At 50.6% G+C, this 22,363-nt stretch overlaps 2 protein-coding genes across 2 annotated transcripts in view; one reads left to right on the top strand and one right to left on the bottom strand.

Moving 5' to 3' along the window:
- Window positions 1-22,363, bottom strand: part of LOC116849084 (1-phosphatidylinositol 4,5-bisphosphate phosphodiesterase classes I and II) — a 283,574-nt gene that overhangs the window by 83,243 nt on the left and 177,968 nt on the right. The gene's annotated exons all lie outside the window — the stretch shown is intronic.
- LOC116849089 (dachshund homolog 2) overlaps window positions 1-22,363 on the top strand; it is a 287,082-nt gene that overhangs the window by 219,779 nt on the left and 44,940 nt on the right. The window contains exon 8 of the mRNA XM_032825882.1: window positions 1,965-2,048. Coding sequence (XP_032681773.1) covers window positions 1,965-2,048 — 84 coding nt within the window. The remainder of the gene's footprint in view (window positions 1-1,964; window positions 2,049-22,363) is intronic.

Genomic DNA, 22,363 nt, shown 5'->3' with positions numbered 1-22,363 from the left:
TCTCTCTCTCTCTCTCTCTCTCTCTCTCTCTCTCTCTCTCTCTCTCTCTCTCTGTCCCTCCCTCTTTGTCCATCCTTCTCCTCTTCTCTTTCTCCCCGTCGCTCTTGTCGCTACGGCCTGAACGTATGTCGCGAGGAACTTTTTGGATCCACGAGACGAGAGAGGCTGGGTCGGGAAATAATTGCTGCTAATGCGACGGTAGCGCGCACGAGGCTGCGAGGAGTCTTTTAAAAGCCTGCGAAACGTGATAAGCGGATTAAACGTTGTTTCGAATTTTATTAAACTTCCCCGATGAGGCGCGAAAACGCCGTGCGCGGCGAATGAGCGTGGATATCATTTTATCACGGCGCGCCTTTATCCGACTTTATTGAGGATGCGACGTTGTGCAACGCACAGCGATGTTGACGACAACCTGCCTGTCACTTGGGGCTGCACTCTGGATGCTTATCCGAACGCTGAATGCACCTTCTTGATCCTCAAACTGATACAATGCTGTGTAAGCATACAAGGTGCAAGGTGCGTGTAAGGAAAACGGGAACATGGAATTATAAAAGGGCACGCTCAATGCGAACGGAGCTATACGTTCAGAGCAAGACGCTCGATTTTAATCGACGGTAATGCCCCAATAACGGCGGAAAGCGGACAAGTCTGCGAATCGTCCCACGACTGCGCGACTGGATCGGCAGCGAGCCGGCGTGCGTTACGAGCTACGTGGCTCATTGCCCACCGATGTAATTCGAGAGGCCCGAGGAGAGAAAGAAAGAGACAGAGCGAAGGGTGCCCTGCCAACCGTGGGGTTCTTTCGCAGCGTTACTTTTCTTCCGTTAAACCGAATTAGCCCGCTTGATATAGAGCCCGGAAACGTTTTATCGTGTTACCGTCTGAAAAGTGATTTCGCGAGCCCCTTAACCGACGCCGCCGCCGTCACCGCCGCCGCCGAGGCACGACTTTTCCGAGGGACTTACTCCGTAATTCGAGACGTCATTTGTATTCGCGTACGCGCCTCTCCCTCTCTCCATCGCTCTCTAATTCTCTCATTTATATGCCTACGCTTATTTCAACATGTCAGTTTCAACGCTGACGGAGTGACTGCAAACTGGTCACCGTGCGAGCGAGACTGCCGCGTGTGGCTCACGGTTTCTTGGCGATGTTCAACGAGTTTCTGGACTCGTCCTAACGACCCTCTAGCTGAGATTCGAAATGGCTAATTTAGCGCGGGTGGCTCCCACGGGAACGGGGGAGTTCTGTGAGTCGTAAGCGTGCGCTGAGACAGAGAGAGAGAGAGAGAGAGAAGGAAGGGGGAGGGGAGACAAAGAGGAACGTTGGAAGTGGTATACGCGAGACGAAGAACGTAAGCTAAGCGGAAGGAACGGAGGGATGGGAGGAGGGGGCGAGGATGGAAACAGGATCTCCATGTCTTAATATAATTCTATTAGAGGTAACTATGCGAGCTCTGGTCTGCCCATCGCCATTGGATTTAATCACGAACTCACCCAACCGTGCGATATCCTCTCGTAGCACCTCTTGGACGATGGTGGGACGACAAGGAGGGGCTGTTGGAGAGGAGGGCGGGGGAGAGGAGGAAAGGGGAAGATGGCTGGGAGAGACTCTCATTGTCAAATTAACCACTCGCTATGGTCGATCTTCGAGTCCTTCGCGTTTCCGGAACCTAAACTCCATGTCTCGCTCTCATTCTCGCTCGACGATGTCTTGCGAGATGAGACCATTCCTAGTAATTATTCATGGAGAGTGGAGACACTCGGTCGTCTTGGGCCTTTGTGCCAACCAAGTAACCGAGCAATTAAAAGTAACGAGTGCGGGCGAGGAGCCGAGTTGGAGAATTGAATGAAGTCGCTGCTGGCAAGAGAGAGGGGGAGAGAGAGAGAGAGAGAGAGAGAGGAGAGAAAGGAGGAAGATAGCAGGAACGTTTTAAATAAATTTCCATTGTCTTGCGTGTGTTACAGCCGAGCTGAAAATGGACGTGCTTCGGGAGCGGGAGGTCAAGGACAGCCTGGAGCGGCAGCTACAGGACGAGCAGAAGGTGCGAGGTGAGTACGAGAGCGTGCGAGTTTTACTTCGTCCGAGCCGCGCTCCGGGAGGTGGCTAATCTTTACGGGACGCCGAATCGCAGCCGCTTTACAGAAGTTTACAGGTGGCAGGGCCGTTCGCGCACATAGCCCCGAGAAAATTGACTTCGTCGCGGCGAAGTCAAACATCGACTCACGTCGCATGTGTAATCTCGCGGGCGTGCATCGGCCGCCTCGTGCGGGTTTTTCACGCGAGGGTTAACGCGTCGATAAATCAGGCGGCCGCGCGAGAGATGCCGCGCGCGCTATAAAGTCCCGGGTATCGCGTTATTCCGCGTTGGGAAGGTCCTTCGCCTCAACCGGCGCCCTTCGACGTTCCCTTCGTCTCTACCTTGGCGTTCCACTCGCACCCGACACTTCGAGTCTCTAATGGAAGGAAGGAAGGAAGGAAGGAAGGAAGGAAGGAAAACAGACAGGCAGGCAGGTAGACAAGACCATGCCGAAAACCGCGATCGTCCAACCAAACTCGTATCAGGTGTCGAGTCGTAATAGAATAGTTACCGCGTTGCTCAATTCCCTTTAGCCACCCTCTCGATTCCTGCGACGTGCAACTATTCCCGGCTCTTTACTCGGGACTTCGCCCCCGAGTCGCTGCTCTTCCACCTGCTTCGCGTAATTGCACGGTGCGCGATCGCGGCACGGCGGAGAGCGGCGCCCTCAAAAACGAAAATCTCGCGAGCGCTACTTGTTGCAATGGCCGGACGTGTTAACGCGGGCGATGAAATATCGAATGGACAGGTGAGGCGGCGTGTACAGATAACTCTCAATTTACACGATTAATGCGCTACCTGTAACACACCGTGCAAATTCGGATTCGCGTAAATCAAAAGCTGACATAAGAAGAGTCGATATCGCATCCACGCGAGCGCGTGCGCGTGAAATCGACAATTTTATTCGCGAGCTTTTCATTCACTCCGCGGTTTTCTGTGTTCTTTTTCCTCTTCTTCCACTTTTTTTCTTTCACAGACCGATTAAGTGCGCAGATTCAGAGACACTACGTGAAAGTACGCGGACAATTCGTGTGGCTTTGATCGGGGATCAGAATCCCGGATCCTTGCTGCTTGCAGATATAATATCGCGGATTTTCGAGCCTCGACAATGTCGACGTCTCGTCTGACGCGACAACAATGCGAGGCTCGATAAATATGTAAAAGTCGGGAAAGAACGTCCGCGCGCTTTTAGAAGCGCGACGTGCTGTTCTATTCAAGAATAACGAATGAGATGGTCTTTTGATAGTCGGCGTGTGCGTGTACTTTTAACCACCGGGAAAATTATATAAATTGGCCACGATTAGGCAAGAATAATTCAAATAGTTATGATTTTTTAAATTTTTGTTACCAATGAGATAGTCGTCCATCTTTTTACATAAAATAAAAAAGATTTAATCCTTATGGACTCCAAAATTAATTAGAAAATGATTTTTACTTTTTACTAGTTGCGTAATTTTTTATTATATATATTCACATATATATGTATATACAGTGAGTGTAAAAAATATTCGTATACGAGGGATTGTCTTGAAAAAGGTCTGGTATACGAATATTTTTTATACTTACTATATGTGTGTGTGTGTGTATAATTGCGTTTTTTACCCATTTTTAAAGGTTAAGTTCAATGAATACCTTTGAAGAGAAGAAGATTGACCATGCTTAACTTCTTCAACGATCGCGAAGAATCTCAATGCTACCTGTGCTTTCTCAATCATATACATTTTTAATCAAATTTTCAACTCCATTTTTCTCGAAATGTGCTTCATGTGAGTTAGATCATTCTTGCGTAACTTGCGGCCAATTGAAACGTTGTTTGGCGGAATACGCGTGCGGCGGTAAAAAAAGAAAAAATGTATTTAAGAGAATGCGATAACGCATTGACAGAGATAGATACATAGATAGATAGATAGATAGAGAGAGAGATCGTTTTTTCGGTATTATTACACACCGTCCTGTAAGTGACTCACGATTTCGTCGCGCGGAGTCGAATGTTCGATACACGCGAGGACGCGCGTGTGGACGTGAATGCGTTTCAGTCGGTTCTCAGGAAAAACGACTCGGCTAGGCTCGGCCCTCGCGGTAACACGAGCCTGTGACAACAGCAGTCCATTAGTCAACCAGCTCGGTGTCAATACATGAATATGACAGCCAGTCTCACGGAATATCCTATCCACCCTCTCGCCTTCTCTCTTTTTCTCGCTCTCTCCCATCTTCTCTCCCCCTGCTGCGTCCTTCCGACCGTAACGTCAAGCGAAACCATTACTCGCCCTATGATATCGCAAATATAGTAAATAGTCCGCCCGTATTGTGCGGCTTATCGATGACTTTATCTATCCGTGCGCGAGCATGTCCTGAGCGCGTGTCTAACACGTGACATTATGTTATCGCGTAAACGACAGTGTCGAGATCCCGCGCTCGCCAGTGTGATTGGTATTTTAACAATGTCATTGGACACGCTACTTTCGAAGTTTAATCAATTTTCCCGACATGAATTGATTCGAAATGAAGAAGATTCCTCTCTTTGCGCAGCTGATTGAATGTAACGACACTTCTTCTCGATGAGTTTTGCAATATATTCCGTATTCAATAGCAACACAAGTTCCCTGTGAGGATTACTGAGAAACAAATACTCCTATCGAACACGGAATGCGTTGCGAAACTCATCGAGAAAAGTGCTGCAATCTTCAATCAGCCGACTGTATATCTTTTCGGCGTCGCGTAGATCCAGGGAGTCATATTATCTATCCCTTCAATCACTATCGCGTTTCTAATTTCTGATTAGTAAATCCGATGATTGTCCGACTCTAAGTCAATCGATGCTACTAACAAGTTTGTAAAGCTTGATCTGTAATGTGTTATTTGCTTCCTGTTACTTTTTCTTTATCTCTTTTTGACTCAAGTCTTAAACCTTAAGCCTGATTTACAATATGCTCTTTGCATTCTGTTTCTTGTCTCCTATCTTTTTCTGACTTAAAGTTTAAGCCAGAAAAGTTTGAGTCAGAAAGAGATAAAGAGAAAGAAGCAGGAAGCAAATAGCATATTGTAGATCAGGCTTCAAAAGAAGTTAAAAAAAAGACAAAATAAGAAACGGGAAGCAAAGAACACATTGCAAATCAGGCCTAAGGGACGCTGACTCGACACGTCGCGACAAGCACTGGTTGTACATATCCAGAAACGAGTAGATTACTTCTTAATAATGTACTTACGATGCATTCTGGTGATCATACATCGCTATTTTCAACAGTTCCAGTACTTGTTTCTATACGAAATTCACTTTCGCACAATGTAAAATACGAAACGATATCGATCGACATGTTAATGGCGACTGCCCGATGGGAAAAGATCGAAAATGATTGTGGAATTTATGACGTACACCAACAATTAGCGCCACGCCGCGAACAGTGTCGCGCTTTTACAACTACGTCCTCTCTCTCTCTCTCTCTCTCTCTCTCTCTCTCTCTCTCTCTCTCTCTTTTAGTAGTAGATCAACGCTGTTTCCCGAAATATTGAGTCGCGAATAATACCTCTGACGTTGTCTTTCTTTCTCCCCTTCTGATTATCTCACCGAATCTCTAATTTCCGATGCATAAGTGTGACGATCATCCGATTCTATCGTCACTTGATGAGTCGAAGATAATAATGAGAGTGATAGAAGTCAAGAGTCGATACGACGCGACACAAGCAACGATTGTATATGTCGAAAAAACAAGAATGGGAAACGCGTAGCTAGAACCAAGTGCAATTGGTCGACAATTTGTCAGCCTATCGAATCAATCTGTCAAATCGACTTACTGAATCGACCGTCGAAATTCTCAGCGATTGTCCATCTATCGAATAGCGAGACATTCGCATGGAACTGAAAAATAAGTATTTAAAAGATAAAACAAACCAAAGACGTAGGAAAAAATCAAGCAAAAGATACTTCAAATTCCTTCATGCCACCTAGTTTGTACCTGTTGATATCTCCCTACAAATCTTTTGTACCTGAGACTACAGAGCACTTTTAAAATCCTTCAAATCGATAATTTTCTTATCCTTAGGGTATCTCGCCAAACGATGAACAGCAAAAGCATAAATGACATATAAATAATGTTTCAAACATTTTTCCTGCTCAAGTAAAATAACGTATCAGCTCGACACCGGAAATACTGTGAGCGCCACGAGTGGGAATTCTTTCGTCCGGGGAAAGAAGAGAGAGAGAGAGAGAGAGAGAGAGAGAGAGAGAGAGAGAGGAGTGATAGTTCGTTAAGGAGCTCGTGTAATTTCGTCTCCGTTCAGGGCGGATCTCGCGAGACGTAAGGCGATACGTAATTTCGTGCGTAGCCTCGCGGCCCTCGCAAGGATTCTACGATGATTGATGACCAGCCAGTCCCACGGATATTTACGCAGGCACTTCGTAAGACTTCCTCTCATTCGACTAATGACCGGCTTGTAAGAGATACCGTGTCAACCTTTATCGTCCGCCGGCGGCGGTGGTGGTAGCGACGACGACGACGACGACGACGACGACGACGACGACGACGACGACGACGACGACGACGACGACGACCCCGGAGGCTTTAACGAAGGCGTATCCGTCGGCAGTTTTTCCGATCGAGTACTCCGTTGCACACCCCTTTTTCCCGCGGAACGAACGATGCACACGTGCGCAAACCTTTCCTCTTGCCAAGCCATCCGGCGATGTTTAAAATACCAAGAAAACAGTGCGCGGGCGCGCCGTTTATCTGCTGGCTTACTCGCTCGGGACTATTGCAGATGAAACTCCAATAATAAAAATGTCCCCGACGATCGTCGTTTAAAAATATCGTCGATCCCGAAAAAGTCGCTCTTTAACTCGGCCAATCGAATCTACTCGTCATCGCTGTCGTCGTCGTCGTCGTTGCCGTCGTCGTCGTCGCTGTTTTCATTAATGAGACTACGTTATTGCCACGTTAACATGAGACGCGAGTGTCAACGACGTTGGGGGAACGGTAACGGAGCTAGCTCACGCGCTCGATACGTAATTCTACGGGCAATTTGTGCGACAGAATCGAAATCGTACGCGCGATACGACGGCGTCGAAGGGGAGAGCGGCGTTATTAGCCCGTTTAAAGCCCCGCTTGGCATTTCGGTAAAGGTTGAAATCTTCGACCTCCTGCTGGGCGGGGGTGGGTCGTATTATCTTAGCAGGGGTTGCGAGAAATCCGGCTTCCTTCCTCGACGGCGGCGGCGGCGGCGGCGTGTCGTGACGAGGGGGTTGCGAGAGTTGGATGCGCGACGACTTTGTACGGCGAACAATACGATGACCTTTTGCGACTGGTGAATGCACATCAGCCGCCGTCGTAATTCTCTGGCCATAATACGCGAAAGAGCAACGACCCCCTTCGCTCGGCCACAACTTGCATTCCCGATCTTACTCCTCGAATCTTACTTCACGAAGAGTTGATCGATCGAAGTGTTTGGTATCGCGCGAGATTCGTTTTCGCCTTCGATCACTTGACGAAAGCTCCTTCATGTCGGAAGCGCGAGCCTTTATTCGCGCTCGGAGAAAACTACGGCGTTGCTAACTACATAGATGACAATTATACACTGAGAGAAAACGATATTTAAGAAATCAAAAATATTCATTTGCTGGGCACTAATAAACGCATATTTACTTATAGTATATAATGCAAAATATCTTTCAAATAAGAAATTATACATTTTCTTAAAATCTTAGCTTTTCATGAAAGCAGTTGTTTCTATTTGAATAAAAGAATTTAGATTTAAGTATGTGTTATTAGTACCCACTGAATAAGGATTTTTTATTTTCTAGATATCTTTTCTCTCACAGTTTACAAATTTTGCATGTACATGGAGAATATATATAATAGTTTTTTCCATGTAAATTCCTTTCAATTTTACTGTGTTTTTTTTTAACAAAGTAAATTTCTCTAGAAACATGGCCAGTGTTTTAATAGCATATTTCAGTTCCTGAAATATATAAGTAGCATATATAAAATGAAAGTACAGTCCGTTATTGCAGAATCCATCTGTTTCTCGGGGGGGAGGGGGGTTACAAAACCCTATAACAATATTTACTATAACATTCTTCCCGTGCAGCACATCAATATACATAGTTTAATAAACTATTCTGTAGTTAATTGCAACTAAAGTTAAATGTGAGAACCGTATACAGCTTTTTAATTCTCTACGTAGCTCCCCTAACTATTCAGCTGTATTCAGCTCTAGTTGCGATATAACTAGAAAATAATTTATTAAAAACTGCATGTACATTGATTTTGCAAAATTCGTACAGTTGTCAGCTGTACACTCCCCATCGTCATGCATTACTCCGAGTGCGCCACACATAAGCTCGCGGAACGATCGCGGAACAGCCTCAGCAGCGAGAGCATGGCGTCATCGTTTTCATTCTTTTTTCTCTTGCCCCCTTTGCTCTCCTCTGTCGACGTAACTGGTCCGCGCATGAGGAAGTGGCGTATCAACGCGAGGCGAGGCGCGATTCCCACGTTCTTCTGGCGCTTACGCAAATGCGGAAGATCGCGCGCGTTCAGGCCCAATCGAGTCGTCGCACGGCCGCTCTGGCCACTTGCGCGCGCTGGCCCGCGCTAATATTAATATTAGTATCGAAACGAGACGCCACGGGCGGCGAACGATAACAAACACGGCGGGAAGAAACGCGACGACGACGGCGCTTCTGGATCCAATCCGCTGGCGGATATTCTGGGCTGGGGCCGCGCGTATCCTGGCGTCGCGGCCGAACGGACGACGACGGCGACGACATTTTCATGCAAAAGCAAAAAGCTCCCGCCGACACGCGTAAACCTTACGAACCGCGGAAGCCTGGGAACCGACAGCTGCCTTTGCGCTGCCGGTTTACACGGGGAGCTGCGGCCTCCCTGTAATTAGCCGAGCCGTTTGTCGCGAGACCGTCGAGAGGAACAGCCCTTTTCAAGCCCTCCTCCCACATCCCCCTCGCCTGCCTCGCGGCTGGCTCTCGCGGCAATCTGCGAGAGGCGCGCAGTTAAATCACCTTCAAGTCGCGCCGCGAGATTTTCCTCGCAGCAAGAAAAAGACCTCGCGCGTCTCGCACCTTAATCGTTCTCCGATCGATCACGTTATGTCTCACTCTATTTCTCTCTCTCTCTCTCTCTCTCTCTCTCTTTCCTAAGCCGGTATTTACCGGTCTCTCTTTTTCTCTCTCGCTCGGTATCTCCCGCGGCGCATTCGCGAGCCAATAAGAAACGAGACTTTTTCCTTCGTTCCTTCGGACAGGGTTGTCGCGTCATAGGAGAAATCATCGACGAATGTGGCGGAATCGCGTCACATTGTAGAAGGAAGTATCCTTGTGGCGATTCTCGTCGGTACGACGAAGGTAGTTACCTCTAATGACAAACATTACGCTCAATCGTATCCGGTTACGGTTATGGGACACGCTCGATCGAGCAAGCGAGTGTGTGTGTGTGTGTGCGCGCGCGCGCACGGCCATTCTCTAATGCGGGATTAATCTCTCCGGTGAAAAAGTAACTGTAACGACCTGCCGACGCGTTATCTCCCGCTTTCGACCGTCCTCGTGCACCCGTCGCCTGCCGCCGACGGCGAGGACAGCCGACAAACGGAATTGAAACTGCACAATCAACTCGCTGAGATTTATATACGACTCTCCCCCTCGAATTAGCCGGGCCGTAATGCCGGGATCGGGTGTCGGTGTAATTGGGACCCGAGGGACTCTCCCCCGCGCGCGTTTCAACCCCTGCGCTCTCGGCCGCCGCCCACGCCGACAGTCGTCGTCACACCACCCGGTTACGCTTTCGGCGCCGTGTTCGCGCCTCTCCGATCGACGAGACGGAGTCTCGACCGTGGTCGATCGTCGACGACCGACGGCATGTCGCGGCCACAGAGACCGACTAAGAATGATTTCACGCTAGCGTGGCGACGACTACGAAATATCGGAGGGATGAGGACCGTGAAAAGTAGGTCGGCGCACGGTCGGTTGGCTCCTCGCAAATAAAACTGCGAGAACGCCAGGTCGATGGCATCATCGTCTAGGTCGCGATGATTCGGCGCGTTCCCTTCCTCAAGAGCTCCTCAAGATCTTACCACCGCGACGCGACATCGCGCGCAAGGGACGAGGAAGGACGATGTCGATTTCGACCGCGTGTACTACTCGCGCCGCCACGAGTCGAAGGCTGATTCTCAAAAGAGTCGCCGATGAGGGCGAAGTAACCACGACGACGACGGCAACGGCAACGACAACGTTGATGACAACGACGCCCTCGTGCGTAACGGCAGCTGATTCGCTTTGAAGTGAACGTTTATAGCGATCGACGGAACCCTTCGCTATTGTAGCCTACGTAAACCAGGGTGGCAGGCGGACACAACATTGTTCACTCCCGCCTGCCAGTTGGTGGCGTCGTCGTCGTCGTGTACATACACGCGTGCCAATACACTCGTCCATGGCATGCGAGCACGCACGCACGCACATACGCATGCATGCATGTACACGTACACGTGTACACACGGAACCATGCCGATGACCATCACCCTCCTTCACCCCGTCGTTTGTGCGCGGAACCGCTGGAAAGAACGAGCGCCTTTCGCCCGAGTATTCTGATTCACTGAGTCCCGCAGCGCGACGTCGGTCTTGCTCACTTGCGCGCGGCGAACGAAGTCACCACAGTGGACAAACATTAGGAGAGAGCTCGCGCGGGTGGTGCGCGCATGCCGGAAGTTGGAGGGTATTAGCCCGTCGAGCGGAACGGGCGCGTTGCCATTGTCGGGCACAAAATGAGCATGAGGAAGAATATGTTGAGCAGCGACCGAGGCGAAACGGACGCCCCCTCCCCCTGCTTCTCCTCCGCTTCACCCCGGTCGTGCGGCCGAACGGCCGCTCGAAAAAGCACGAACTTTCGAGCGGCGCGACGTTGCCGAAAGCAAAAATAACGATGACGATGACGATGACAACGACGACGACAACGACGACGACGAGGAAGAGGAGGAGGAGGTGCTCATGCCGCGCTCCCGAATGCCCAGCGCGCGCCGTTTTTGTCGAATAATTCTCTGTGTACTCCCGTTTCAAATAATGACACGGCAAGAGCGTATCTAATGCACTATGACAAAGAATTCAAAGAGAGCGCAGAGGAAAGGTTCCACCCCGGCCGTCGTTGACGGAAAAGAGACGTGAGTGCGGAGAGGCAGAGAGGGGGAGGGGGGAGAGAGAACGCGCGCGCGAGAGACACATAGAGAGAGAGAGGGAGAGAGCGAGAGAGAGAGGAAAAGAGAAAGACCGGGCAAAGGGTTCGACCGCTCATCGGCTTACCCCCTTTGTGGCAGTTTAGCGTTTCATGTCGTATTCCGACTCATTGGAAATTGAGGAATACAGAAGAGGCGCAAAAGGGATACGGCTTTGAGATAAAAAGAACGTTGGGCGGCGACGGTGCCAGCGAGTGCTGTGTAGCGCCACCCCGCGAAAATAAACCCTTCCCGCACAGCGCCCCTTGCCCGTTGACCCACCCCCGTCGACACGAGACAGAAACCAGCGCGGATACGTAGCTACGTCAAAGGTGTCGCCGCGCTGGACCACCACCACCACCACCCCCTGCGACCGTTCCCTCGTAGACTCGGCCAAGCGATCATCGGCGTGAGCTCCAGAACCGAGCGAAGAGGAGAGACTTTTCGTGCCAGAGCGCGTCGTTTATCGATCCGCGCGAGAATTCTCTCTCTCTCTCTCTCTCTACGACGAAACTTCTCTTTGACCGCGTCATAGTTCCGTTTCCCGCTTCCAGAAGCGGATTCTTGGCGCGTTCGCGCTCGTGTGCGCAATCGGTATTCCGCGCGACCAATCAGGGGGCGGCGGTGGCGGCCGATGTTGTTCATGTCTTGCGTGATCAAGGTGACCAAACTCGAGTGATGCTCGGTTCTTCCTCCTCGCAGCCAGCCACGACGCCAGCAACGGCAATAGCAACGGCAACGAGGTGCCGTACCGTGCCGTGTGTCCCAGGACCGAGAGCTGTGCCGTCGAGGAGTTGATGGCGGCTACAAGCGCGGGGGTAGGTGCCGCGGTCACTTTGTGAACTAACCTGGCTTTGCCCGCTGTTTAATTAAGTCTCGCCTAGACTACTCGCCCTCTCAGTCCCTCCCCGCGCCCGTTGCCGCCCTCGGCACACCGGTACGAACACCCCCCTTGAATTCGCTCTCTCTCTCTCTCTCTCTCTCTCTCTCTCTCTCTCTCTCTCTCTTGACCCACCCCGACTCCAGCCATGACACTCGCTTTGCCCGGCCACGACCTCGTGAATATGACACTGGTCCCTCGGACACGCGGAGGGCGAGAGACAGAGAGACAGAGAGAGAGAGAGAGAGGGAGAAGGGAGAGAGGAATGGAGCGAGAAAAAAAAATTAAATCGCACCCACTGTTAGGACGCGCGAGGGTACTAAAGGGTAACCGAAGCCGGCCGTCGCGCCCTTCCGTCGTCTTCCTTTCGTCGTCCTTCTCTGACGGCAGAGTGCGGACAAAGCTGGCGGAGGGTGCCCCTTCCGAGATTCGTTAATAACTACGAATGCGAGAGATGAAAGCGAGCGTCGAGTGTCGCGGCGCGCCCAACGAGGGATAATGGAATCTCTGGCCGTACGCGAGAGAAGCGCGAGCTCAACTTGCGAGAGTCGCGACGAGTGAGTGCGCCCTTTAGGGAGCACACGCCGATCGGTCACTCGAGATCTCACCGTCCGTGAGAACAGCACCGCGCGCGCTCCACGTTCCCGGTCTCTTCCACAGTCCGAACCAGCGACGCGCGCGCGTGGATAACTAACGAGGAGAAAGAGAGAGAGAAGGGGGGGGGGAGGGGAGAAAGAAAGAGAGAGAGCAAGATATGGAAGATCTCTCCCTCCGTTCGCGGTGTGTGCGTTTTTTTTCTTCCCTCCGTGCCGCCCCTCGACCCCTCCTCCTCTCCCGGGGCCCGGAGGCACGCGTATGAATTCGCTCGCGCGTAACAGTGAGCTTCCGTAATATAATTGTTAATGCGCTGATGGACCTCGGGCGGCGTTTATGCATTGCACACGCCGATGTGGCTGGCAGCGGCGCATCGTCATGGGTGCCAGCCCTCCTTACCGTAAAAATAGACGCACAGTGCATCGGCGGCAACGGCAGCAGCGGCTGCAACAGCAGCAACAGTGGTTGCGGCAACGGCAACGGCAGCCATTACGGCACGCCTCGTTCGCCACCTCGCATTACGGATGATCACTGATCGCGAAGCGGAGAGCGCTCTTTAAAGAAGTACGCGCGCGCGGTGTGCGCGTCTCTCTCTCTCTCTCTTTCTTTCTCTCTCTCTCTCTCTCTCTCTCTCTCTCTCTCTCTCTCTCACTCAGCCGCATGGTTCTCGCGCGCACGACACAAAGGAACGCGCGTCGATGGGTGCTCGCGAGAGGAATCGTTATATCCGAGATCGGCTCGGTGTTTGCGTCAGACTTTTTCCTCTTTCACCCTGGATATCTTCGCGCTGTACTAAAGATAACGCCGATAACGCGACAGCCACGCGTACGTACCTCCGCGTCAGAAATACGCCGGCAAAGGGATACCCGTTCTCGCGCGGCGCACTCTTCCGCGGGAACAAACCGCCGCCCCTCCCTCCCTCTCACTCGCCCTCCTTTTCTGCCCTCGTCGCTTTAGCGACGTTCGTTTCGATACGCGTACAGAGAGCTTCTCGTCTTGACGCTCTCTCGCGCTCACGCGATCACACGCGCGCGTGTATGATAAGGATAATATCCGCGTATCCTCACTCAGGTAGACGGTTGTGGTTTGACAGTAAAAATTGACGGCGACTTGTATCAGTCGGCTGGTAAAGGCTGCGTCCCTTTTATGTCAGCGGTTCATACGGCACATATATTTGTCACGTGCTGTGACCAAATAAAAATTCGAAAAGAATGCTCGCAATTTGCCCAGAATGGCACGATGTTACGCGAGATGGAATAGGAAAATTGGAATGTAACTTTTGACGGTTTGTGTAGCTGCATCAGTATAACGCAAAATTTTTATTATTGTACAATGTAAATTTGATGATTGATTCAGCATGTTCGCCTGATAAACGTAGTGAAGACAATTGTAAAGTTTCTACCATAAATTATCTCACGTCGTGTGATTATCGTAAAGATTTATCTGGGCAGCCTATTAACTCGACGTGATTCATCTGTACCCAGGTAGACTTTCATGATCGTCACACGATGTGAGACAATCAATAATGGAAATTCCACAATTGTCCGAGTTATATTCACGAGGTGAATGTACTGTATTCAATTAATCATCAACATTATATCATGTAACAATGTGAATCTTGGGTTATATGGTGCAGCTATAAATTTACTAAAACTTACACTCAGCTTATATCACAATCATACCGTATTTTTTCGAGCAAATTTTGATGTCTTCTCATACTTCTGTCGTCCCTCTGTTTGATCATTTTAGATAAATGTTACAATAAGCATGAGAAGCATATGAAGTACTCACAAGGAGTGCAATCTTTACAAATTGACTAGCAGAATTGCTGCTAAATTTACATGCACCTGTCAACCTGTCTACTGTCGAAGTCGTCGAGATTCGGGGGCTAGAGAAGTCGTCTCCAGATCGGCCGTTTCCTCGTTTTCCCAGAGCCCCGAAGCTTTTCTCTCTCTCTTTCTCTATCAGTGGGGAGATTACTTTCGACGTGCTTCTGAGTGCTTCCGAACGGAAGCCGGCCGATGATACTTAGCCGCCTGCGAGGGCGGCTGACACGCCGGAGGGGCGAATTTTCCGGTTACCTGGGCAAGTGTGCGCGATGCGTAATATTCCCGGCAAGCGGACGGGGAAAATATACCGCGAGCGACGATGAAAGAAAGGAATAAAACGCGAGAGCTTATTTACGCGAGCGGGCGCACGAGCGCTCCGCCGGGAAATAGGCAGTGGCTCCGGCTTTTCTCGCGGATTTGTATGCGTGCGCACGTGCACACGTACGTGCGCGTGCATATATATACATACACACACACACACACACACACACACACACACACACACACACACACACACACACACACACACCAATACACACGACGGCCCGCTCTTTCATTCCGCGACGCGAGATAGAAGCACGCGATTTTCCGTTACGAACGTTGCGCTCCGAAACGATTTAGCACGGGGAGATAAAACCGCCGTGATTACTCCACTCGAGTCACGTTATGCAACGAGAAGTTGAAAATCGCGGCACGAGATACCGGCGGATAACGTCGCGCTAATGGCACGCGTGGCAATCTCGGAGAACCGCTGATTAATCCTGAACGCCGTTCGTACGGTCTTTAGCGCCGGCGATGACACAGGCACGTCTATATTACGTCGTTAATATCGGCGAATGGCGAACAATTTGCGCCGATGATGGTCCTGAAGGCTCAGTCCGTGGCGCGATGGCAGCGCAGTGTCAAATAGCTTTTTGCACTTTTCGCATCGACCGGAGCCTCGAAATAGACGCGAGCCGTCGCGGACGGAAAGCCCCGCTGGCGATTTAGGCGTCTCGGTAGCGCCGGCGCGACCTCACCGGTCGTGCTTAAAGTATATAACGAAGGGTTCGACAAGTGCATGAATTAATACGTGGGGTGCGCGTCTCGTGCACGATAAGCATTCCCGCGGATATTTACGCGGTGGCATTTGGAGTATCGGTCGCGCTCACAAAGGCTCGGATGTCTAGGATGCCACGAATCGCCGCCGCGCGAAAAGTCGCTGCCGAGGGACACAGCTAGACGGCGACAAGGGGTGAGTGAGTGAGAGAGAGAGAGAGAGAGAGAGAGAGAGAGAGGAGTGTGTGTGTGTGTGTGTGTGTGCGCGCGCGCGCGCGTATGTATGAGAGAAAGATAGAGAGGAAGATAGCAAAAGGGAGCACGAGAGGTGCACCACCTAATCATATTTCACAATGATGCCGCACCGACGAACTATAATAAACAAAGATAGCGTAAGAAACACGGTGTGCGTACATGCGCCGCACACAGATGCACGGAGAGTAAGGGAGTAAGGGGGAGAGAGAGAGAAAGAGAGAGAGAGAGAGAGAAAGACAGCTGGTGTCTACAGCCGGTGCTCGCATAAATTCAGGCACACACCCATCGTGCTCGAGCACGTGTACGTACATGCTCATGCACACACGCGAACATAACATATACATAACATGGAGGGAGAGAAAGATATATAATATATATATTCCTCTCTCTCTCTCTCTCTCTATATATATATATATATATATATACACACTCATACACGCTCATGCACAAGCTCGCGCGAACGCAAACGGAGCATTCGTACGGGCGCGCGTTTACATAGGCTCGCTTGCTCGTGCGCGAGGAGACGACGACGCGAGAAATTTCGTCGCTACGGAATTTAGATGAAATTGCGCGAATTACTTGGGAGCCCGGGCGTACACACATATTTACGCTCGAGCACACGCTCGTTCGCTCACTCGTTTGCTCGCTTGCCCACGCCAGGATACACACGCCGTGTGCGCGGATATACGCTCGCGATGCTCACGTCGTCGTCGTCGTCGTCGTCGATTTCGCGCGCAAGAGATGACGCGAGTGGCACCGCGCAGATCCACGTACGCGTGTGAGCGCGCACTTGTTGTGTCGCGTCTTGTCGTGTATATTTGCACGGGAATTTTGAGCATCCCGGCGTGTCTTCCTCCCGGTCGCGGAATGTCTGAGCGTAGATAAAGAAAATGATATTTCGTCACAACGATGACGAGGGCAACAGTAGCGATGACGACAGTAGTGGCGGGGGGTTTAGAAAAGTGCAGCACCTTGCAGTCGATTTCTGTAGCGTTTCGAGGAAGAACCGCGGTGGCGAAGAGCAGCCACAGGGATAGATAGAGCGTAAGAGAGAGAGAGAGAGAGAGAGAGAGAGAGAGAGAGAGAGAGAAGGACCGGCGATCGCGTCGTTCATTGAGAACGGATTTTTCGCGATCCTCCGCGAAATTTGTACCGCGACGGGAATTATCGGTTTTCCATCGGGCTCCATTCACGGCCGGAGATCGCGATTGGAAAACGCGTAACGCAGCGGATATTAATACACCGCCGGCTAAATGTATCTTATACGCGCGGCGTTAGATTAGCGCGATAACCGATAAGATTATGCGTATCGAATGTAACGATAGCTTTCTTTCTCTTTTTACCCCCCTCTCTCTCTCTCTCTCTCTCTCTCTCTCTCTCTCTCTCCCTGCTTGAATATCTAATGCAATCCGTAACGAGATACGTCCGGAACGAAAAAAATAGAGAGGAAATAATGTAACGCTCACGCTCTTTTTTTTTGTGTTTGGCTTCACGCGTAACCGACTTTGGCTCGCTCGCCGGTGCGACCGTTAATGGAGATGTAATATTTAAATGCGCGACCGGCCTGGCGTTGCGTAATGAAATTATTAATAATAACGATCGCGCGCTGCGGTTCTCGTAGTTTCAACTGGTTATTAGATTTTAATCGCACTCTCACGTTGAGCCGCGCCGTGCTGCGCTGCGCGCGCGCAACGGGAGAGAGAGAGAGAGAGAGAGAGGAAGTCCGGAGAGCGGGATTCCACCAGACCCCGACAATTTTTTCCGGGTGCCTGCCGACAGGCTAGCCCGCCATTTAAAAGTGATTTTCCCCCATGAGAACGGAACCTCGAATTATGCGAAATTACCCGCCGGTAGGTGTAAATAAATAAATGTCCGTACGCGTAACTGGTAACCCGTTATTACGTGTCGCCCGGCTCGACACCGCCACCGCCGATCCTAACACCCTGCGCATCCCTTTCTCCCTCTCTTCCTCCGTCCCTCCCTCACCCCCTCTCCCTCTCTGCCCCTTCTTCCCTCCCGCCCTCCCTGCTTTGCTCTATGCGAATCTCACCCTGCTCTCGCTCGGAACCACCCCGTCGCCTCGCCAGCGTAACACCGGTACACCGGTGGATGTCAATGCGGGGAATCACGCTAAGCTCGATTCTCTCCGGGCATTATCGTCCTCGCGCCTGTACGCGCCCAACTGCCCGTCGACGAGTCCATTAATAGCTACAGTTATCGTTACATGCGGTATTCGAATCGTGTTAGCGAATCCCTCGCGCGGATAGTCCCTCGCGATTGGCACCCATCGCACGGAGAAAATTTATGGTCGCTACGGCCACATTTTCTGCAGTTGGAAAATAAACTCGTGTGAAGTCAAGTAAAAAAATATATAATACATTAAAGATTGCCCATCTACTGAATTCTCGCAGCCATAGTTCTTGTGATATATTTAATGTTCAATTAGTATACCCCTTAAATACAGTTGCCTCAACCGAAGAAATATTACTCTCTTTCTCTCTCTCTCTCTCTCTCCCCTCTTCCCATCTCTTTCTTCCTCGAAGACGGGCGGTCTTCGACAGAAGCAACGTAGGCCGTAGGTCGTAAATTTGGTTTTTGCGAGAACCGCTGCAAAAATACGCCCATATACTGTGCATTATATTTGGGAATCTCGGGAGAACGGCCGGGAACCGTCGGCCGACCGGGACGGGACTCCTGCGCGATGCGTGCGCGATGTGCGGGGCGCGCTCGCGTATGAAAGACGACGAATCCGCAACCCTCGTAATACGAGTCGTCGTAAAGTAGCATTCTCTTGTAAGTCCTTCTGTCGGTCGGCCGGCTACCATCTACGGCTTTCTATTATGCATGCGTCCCTTATTGGCAGTAAACGCGCTCACCCTCCTTCGACTTCGCCGCCGCCGTCGTCGTCGTCGCGGTCGCCCCCGCCGCCCCTAGTCACTCCCCAGTATTCGGAATTACGGTCGTAAGCATATTTCTAATTATAACATCGCGAGGAGAGACCACCATGGACAGACGGAGAATTCCATAAATTATGTAGGAGCCGAGACTAACGCCCGAGCGTTTTGCCGGCGGTAAGAAGCAACCCTACTTTCTTGCACGAGGGACGCGCTGATGAACGAGGGGTGGGTGTCCGCGACGCGGAAGTCTACAGCCCTTTTAAAGCGATTTATAGGTAGTCGCGTCGCAGCACAACATCGCGCGCCAATAGTTAACGCTACTCGTTTTCGCAAAAAAGGAAAAAAAGGAGAGAGAGAGAGAGAGAAGGAGACAAAGAAGAAAAGGAAAAGAAAAAACTAAGCGTTGTGTAAAGATTAAAAAGTAACGCAGTTGGTAACCGCGCATATCTCACACGCGCTATCTTGTAAAAGCGGATTTAATTAAAAAAGTATAAGCGGATTTAATTAAAAAGAAACGTTGTGTTTAACGAACGGGAACGAGAAAAAGGAGAGAGAGAGAGAGAGAGAGAGGGGGGAGGGGCACCAGATCGCGCCGGGACTAAAAGCCAGTATGTAAGCAGCGTAATAAACGAAAAAATGTGAATTGAAAACCGCGCGTTCGTATTCATGGCGACGTTAAATGAACATTGTGGCGCGATCGAGCGGAAAGTTGATTCGAGTGGCGTTATTAATGCCGCAGCACGCTCGCTCGCTCGCTCGCCCGTTCGACCGTCCGTCCGTTCGTTCGTTCGTTCGTTCGTTCGCTCGCTCGCCCGCGCCCGCTTAATTCGATAACGTGCGGTGCCTTTAAATTTTGATTTGTCATAACGAGAATTAACGTCCGCGTAAATACGTTCGTCATCGGCCGTGCGTCAATTCGCCGGCGGTTCGTGCACGCGGTTACACGCGGTTACGGGCGCGATACGCGCGCGATTCCAGCCGCCAGCAATTTGGCATCGAGAATGGTCCATAGTCATTAATGGGTCGTACGTGTTAACGATTATGTTTTCGGCTGTAATCATCGGATCGATTGTACCGATCGTCCGAGTAATAAAGTGTGATAGGGAGAGAGAGGGAGAGATGCAGAGCGCGAGCGAGAGAAGGAGAGAGAGAAAGAGAGAGAGCGATGCCTGCCTGCGATGCGCATGCATGCTGATGACAATGACGATGGCGTGACCGTAATTTCTGGTCGCCCGGGTCGCCGTAACTTTTGCGGTCATCGATGATCCCCGTCCAATAATCGTATTTTTCGCGACGGCCGCTCTCGATCGAGCCCGGGGCGCGGTGCGCCGCCATTTGCATTCGTACGTTTTACGAAACGTACGAATATTCTTGTTACGATATTGTTATTACTTGCGATTTAAAGGAAATATCTCCTGTCTGGCAATATATTGTCTCCAATTTCCGGTATTTCCGGAAGTTGCTCAAACATGGAAATACCAAAAATTTCAGACGTGCTTTCATAAGAAACATGTTTTCCAAATTTCCTAGCGTCACCCTTTTTCAAAATAAAAGGGGTGGGCGGGTGGTCGTGAACACCCTATATATACATATATATATGGTAATCAACTTATTGATATCGACGTGTATAACTCGCTTAATAAGCGCGACTCGACTTCGCACCCGTTTTCCTGGACAACAGCACTCAGGGGCTAATAATTCGCCGGCACCTGTGCCCCTCATAACCCTTCAATTTCATAATCCATCCGGAATTCGAGAGAGGCCTCTCGGAGAGGTTCGCTTGATCGACGGGCTCGATTCCGCGATTACGGCATTCGAGCAATTCGCACGCGCGAAGCGATAGGTCGGACGGGGGGACGAGAGAAAATCGGAAAACGGGACGGGGGCGACGAGGGCGAGCTAAGACGTTCGCGGTTTCGCGCAAGAGGCCGACGGAGGTCCTTCGCCGTAATTACGTTAACCGCAACCGCCAAACATCACTAGCGGCACGAGAGGGTCCCAAAGTGCCCTAACCCGCTCGAACCTACCACTTCGTCTACCCTTACAACCGTTCGCCGTCGAATTAGAGACGCGTACGAGCCGCCGCTGGTCGTGGAAAGCGCGGGTTAACCAGAATTACGCGGCGCTCGCGTATCGCGCCTGCAATTTATTCGCAATGTTCTAAATTAAAACATAGTTCGCCGACACCCACCGCCACCCTTCCGCGTTCTACCGATGAAAGTACGCACGAAAGGATGCAGTAAACTTATAATTCGCGAGAAGTCGTTGCGAGGGGATGGTTGAGAGCGAGGTGGATTCGTCTTTCTCTCTCTTGTTTAAACATACTTATAGCAAAATGTTATAGCGTTAGCTATTCAACTATTCGTTCTTTCTACATCTGGCATCTAACTCAATTTGATCTTGTTTGCTGTACTGAGAGAAAGAAATGTTTGATCAAACTAAAATTACAGTTATTTTTGGCCCTAACCAACCATGATTTCTGGTTACACTAACATAAAAATAGTAACATGCATGTAAGCTTGTTTTCGCTAACATTACAGTAGAATTTAATGAAAAAATAGTTTTCTTGACACAAATTTTGTAGCAACTATTTCTCTATGTGATTATGTATATAGTTACAAGTGTCAAACATTTTCCTATTGTATATAAACTCTAAGGGATTATAGAAGCCTAGGATACGAATAACTCTACTCCATTCCACTTTATGCTCTATTTCTGCTTCCTTTATCCCCACGAGAACAGCGCGCCGGACACGGAAACAAGAATACACATGTGCAAACACACACACTCTCTCTCTCTCTCTCTCTCTCTCTCTCTCTCTCTCGTCTACGAGCGCGTCTGCCTATTGACTATTTCAAGAGGGTTTGAAACCGGCCGGAGAACGAAAGCCCGGCCGGCCGCGGCCGCAGCCGCACGCCGGAAACACATCTCCACGCGCACATTGAATTAGTAATAGCGGCGGTCTTAGAGCCGAAGGGACTTGTAAGCTGTAATTGCATTAATCGCGGTGATATTTTGGGCTCAGGTGCCTTCGCGCCCGCTACGGCTCGTTAATAGCTACCATTATCGTTCCTGCTCCTGACGTAGGACGAACTGCTCGCTGCACTCGAAACTCCGCCTGTCCCGAACTTTCGAGATGAACGCCCGTGAACCCGCTTTGACGGCTAGGCTGCTCCACGGCGAAGCATCGACCAAGCTCGTCGGAGAGACTCCTGGCAGGACACGCGCGGATTGAAGCATCCGCGAGATCGTCACGTCGCGACTTTAGCGTTTGCTTCATCGCCGCGTCTCTCTTTCTCTCCACTCCTTGCCGCGTTCGCGAAAGCTCGATTTGATGATTTTCGATCCTTGCGCGCCTATTGTCGAAATAATTCGCGTCCGTGGAAGCCGGCTTGCCGATTACACGTGTTTACGAGGGAAGAAGGTTCATCGATCCCTCGATACTCAGCCGCGTGCGATCGAACGGCGGAGGAGAGAAGAGGACAGGAGAGGAGAGCTTTCGTGCCGCGAATCACGAAACGATATTATCTCGCCCTCGATCGTCGACGACGCGTCCACTCGCGTTGGGACGATCGAGGGAAAC

The sequence above is a fragment of the Odontomachus brunneus genome, unplaced genomic scaffold (assembly GCF_010583005.1).
Source record: "Odontomachus brunneus isolate Ranch 3 - 2012 unplaced genomic scaffold, Obru_v1 Obru_scaffold_106, whole genome shotgun sequence".
NCBI classification, from domain to species: Eukaryota; Metazoa; Arthropoda; class Insecta; order Hymenoptera; family Formicidae; genus Odontomachus; species Odontomachus brunneus.
Note: the sequence above shows the minus strand (reverse complement) of the source record. Positions and strands in the feature narration are given on the sequence as shown.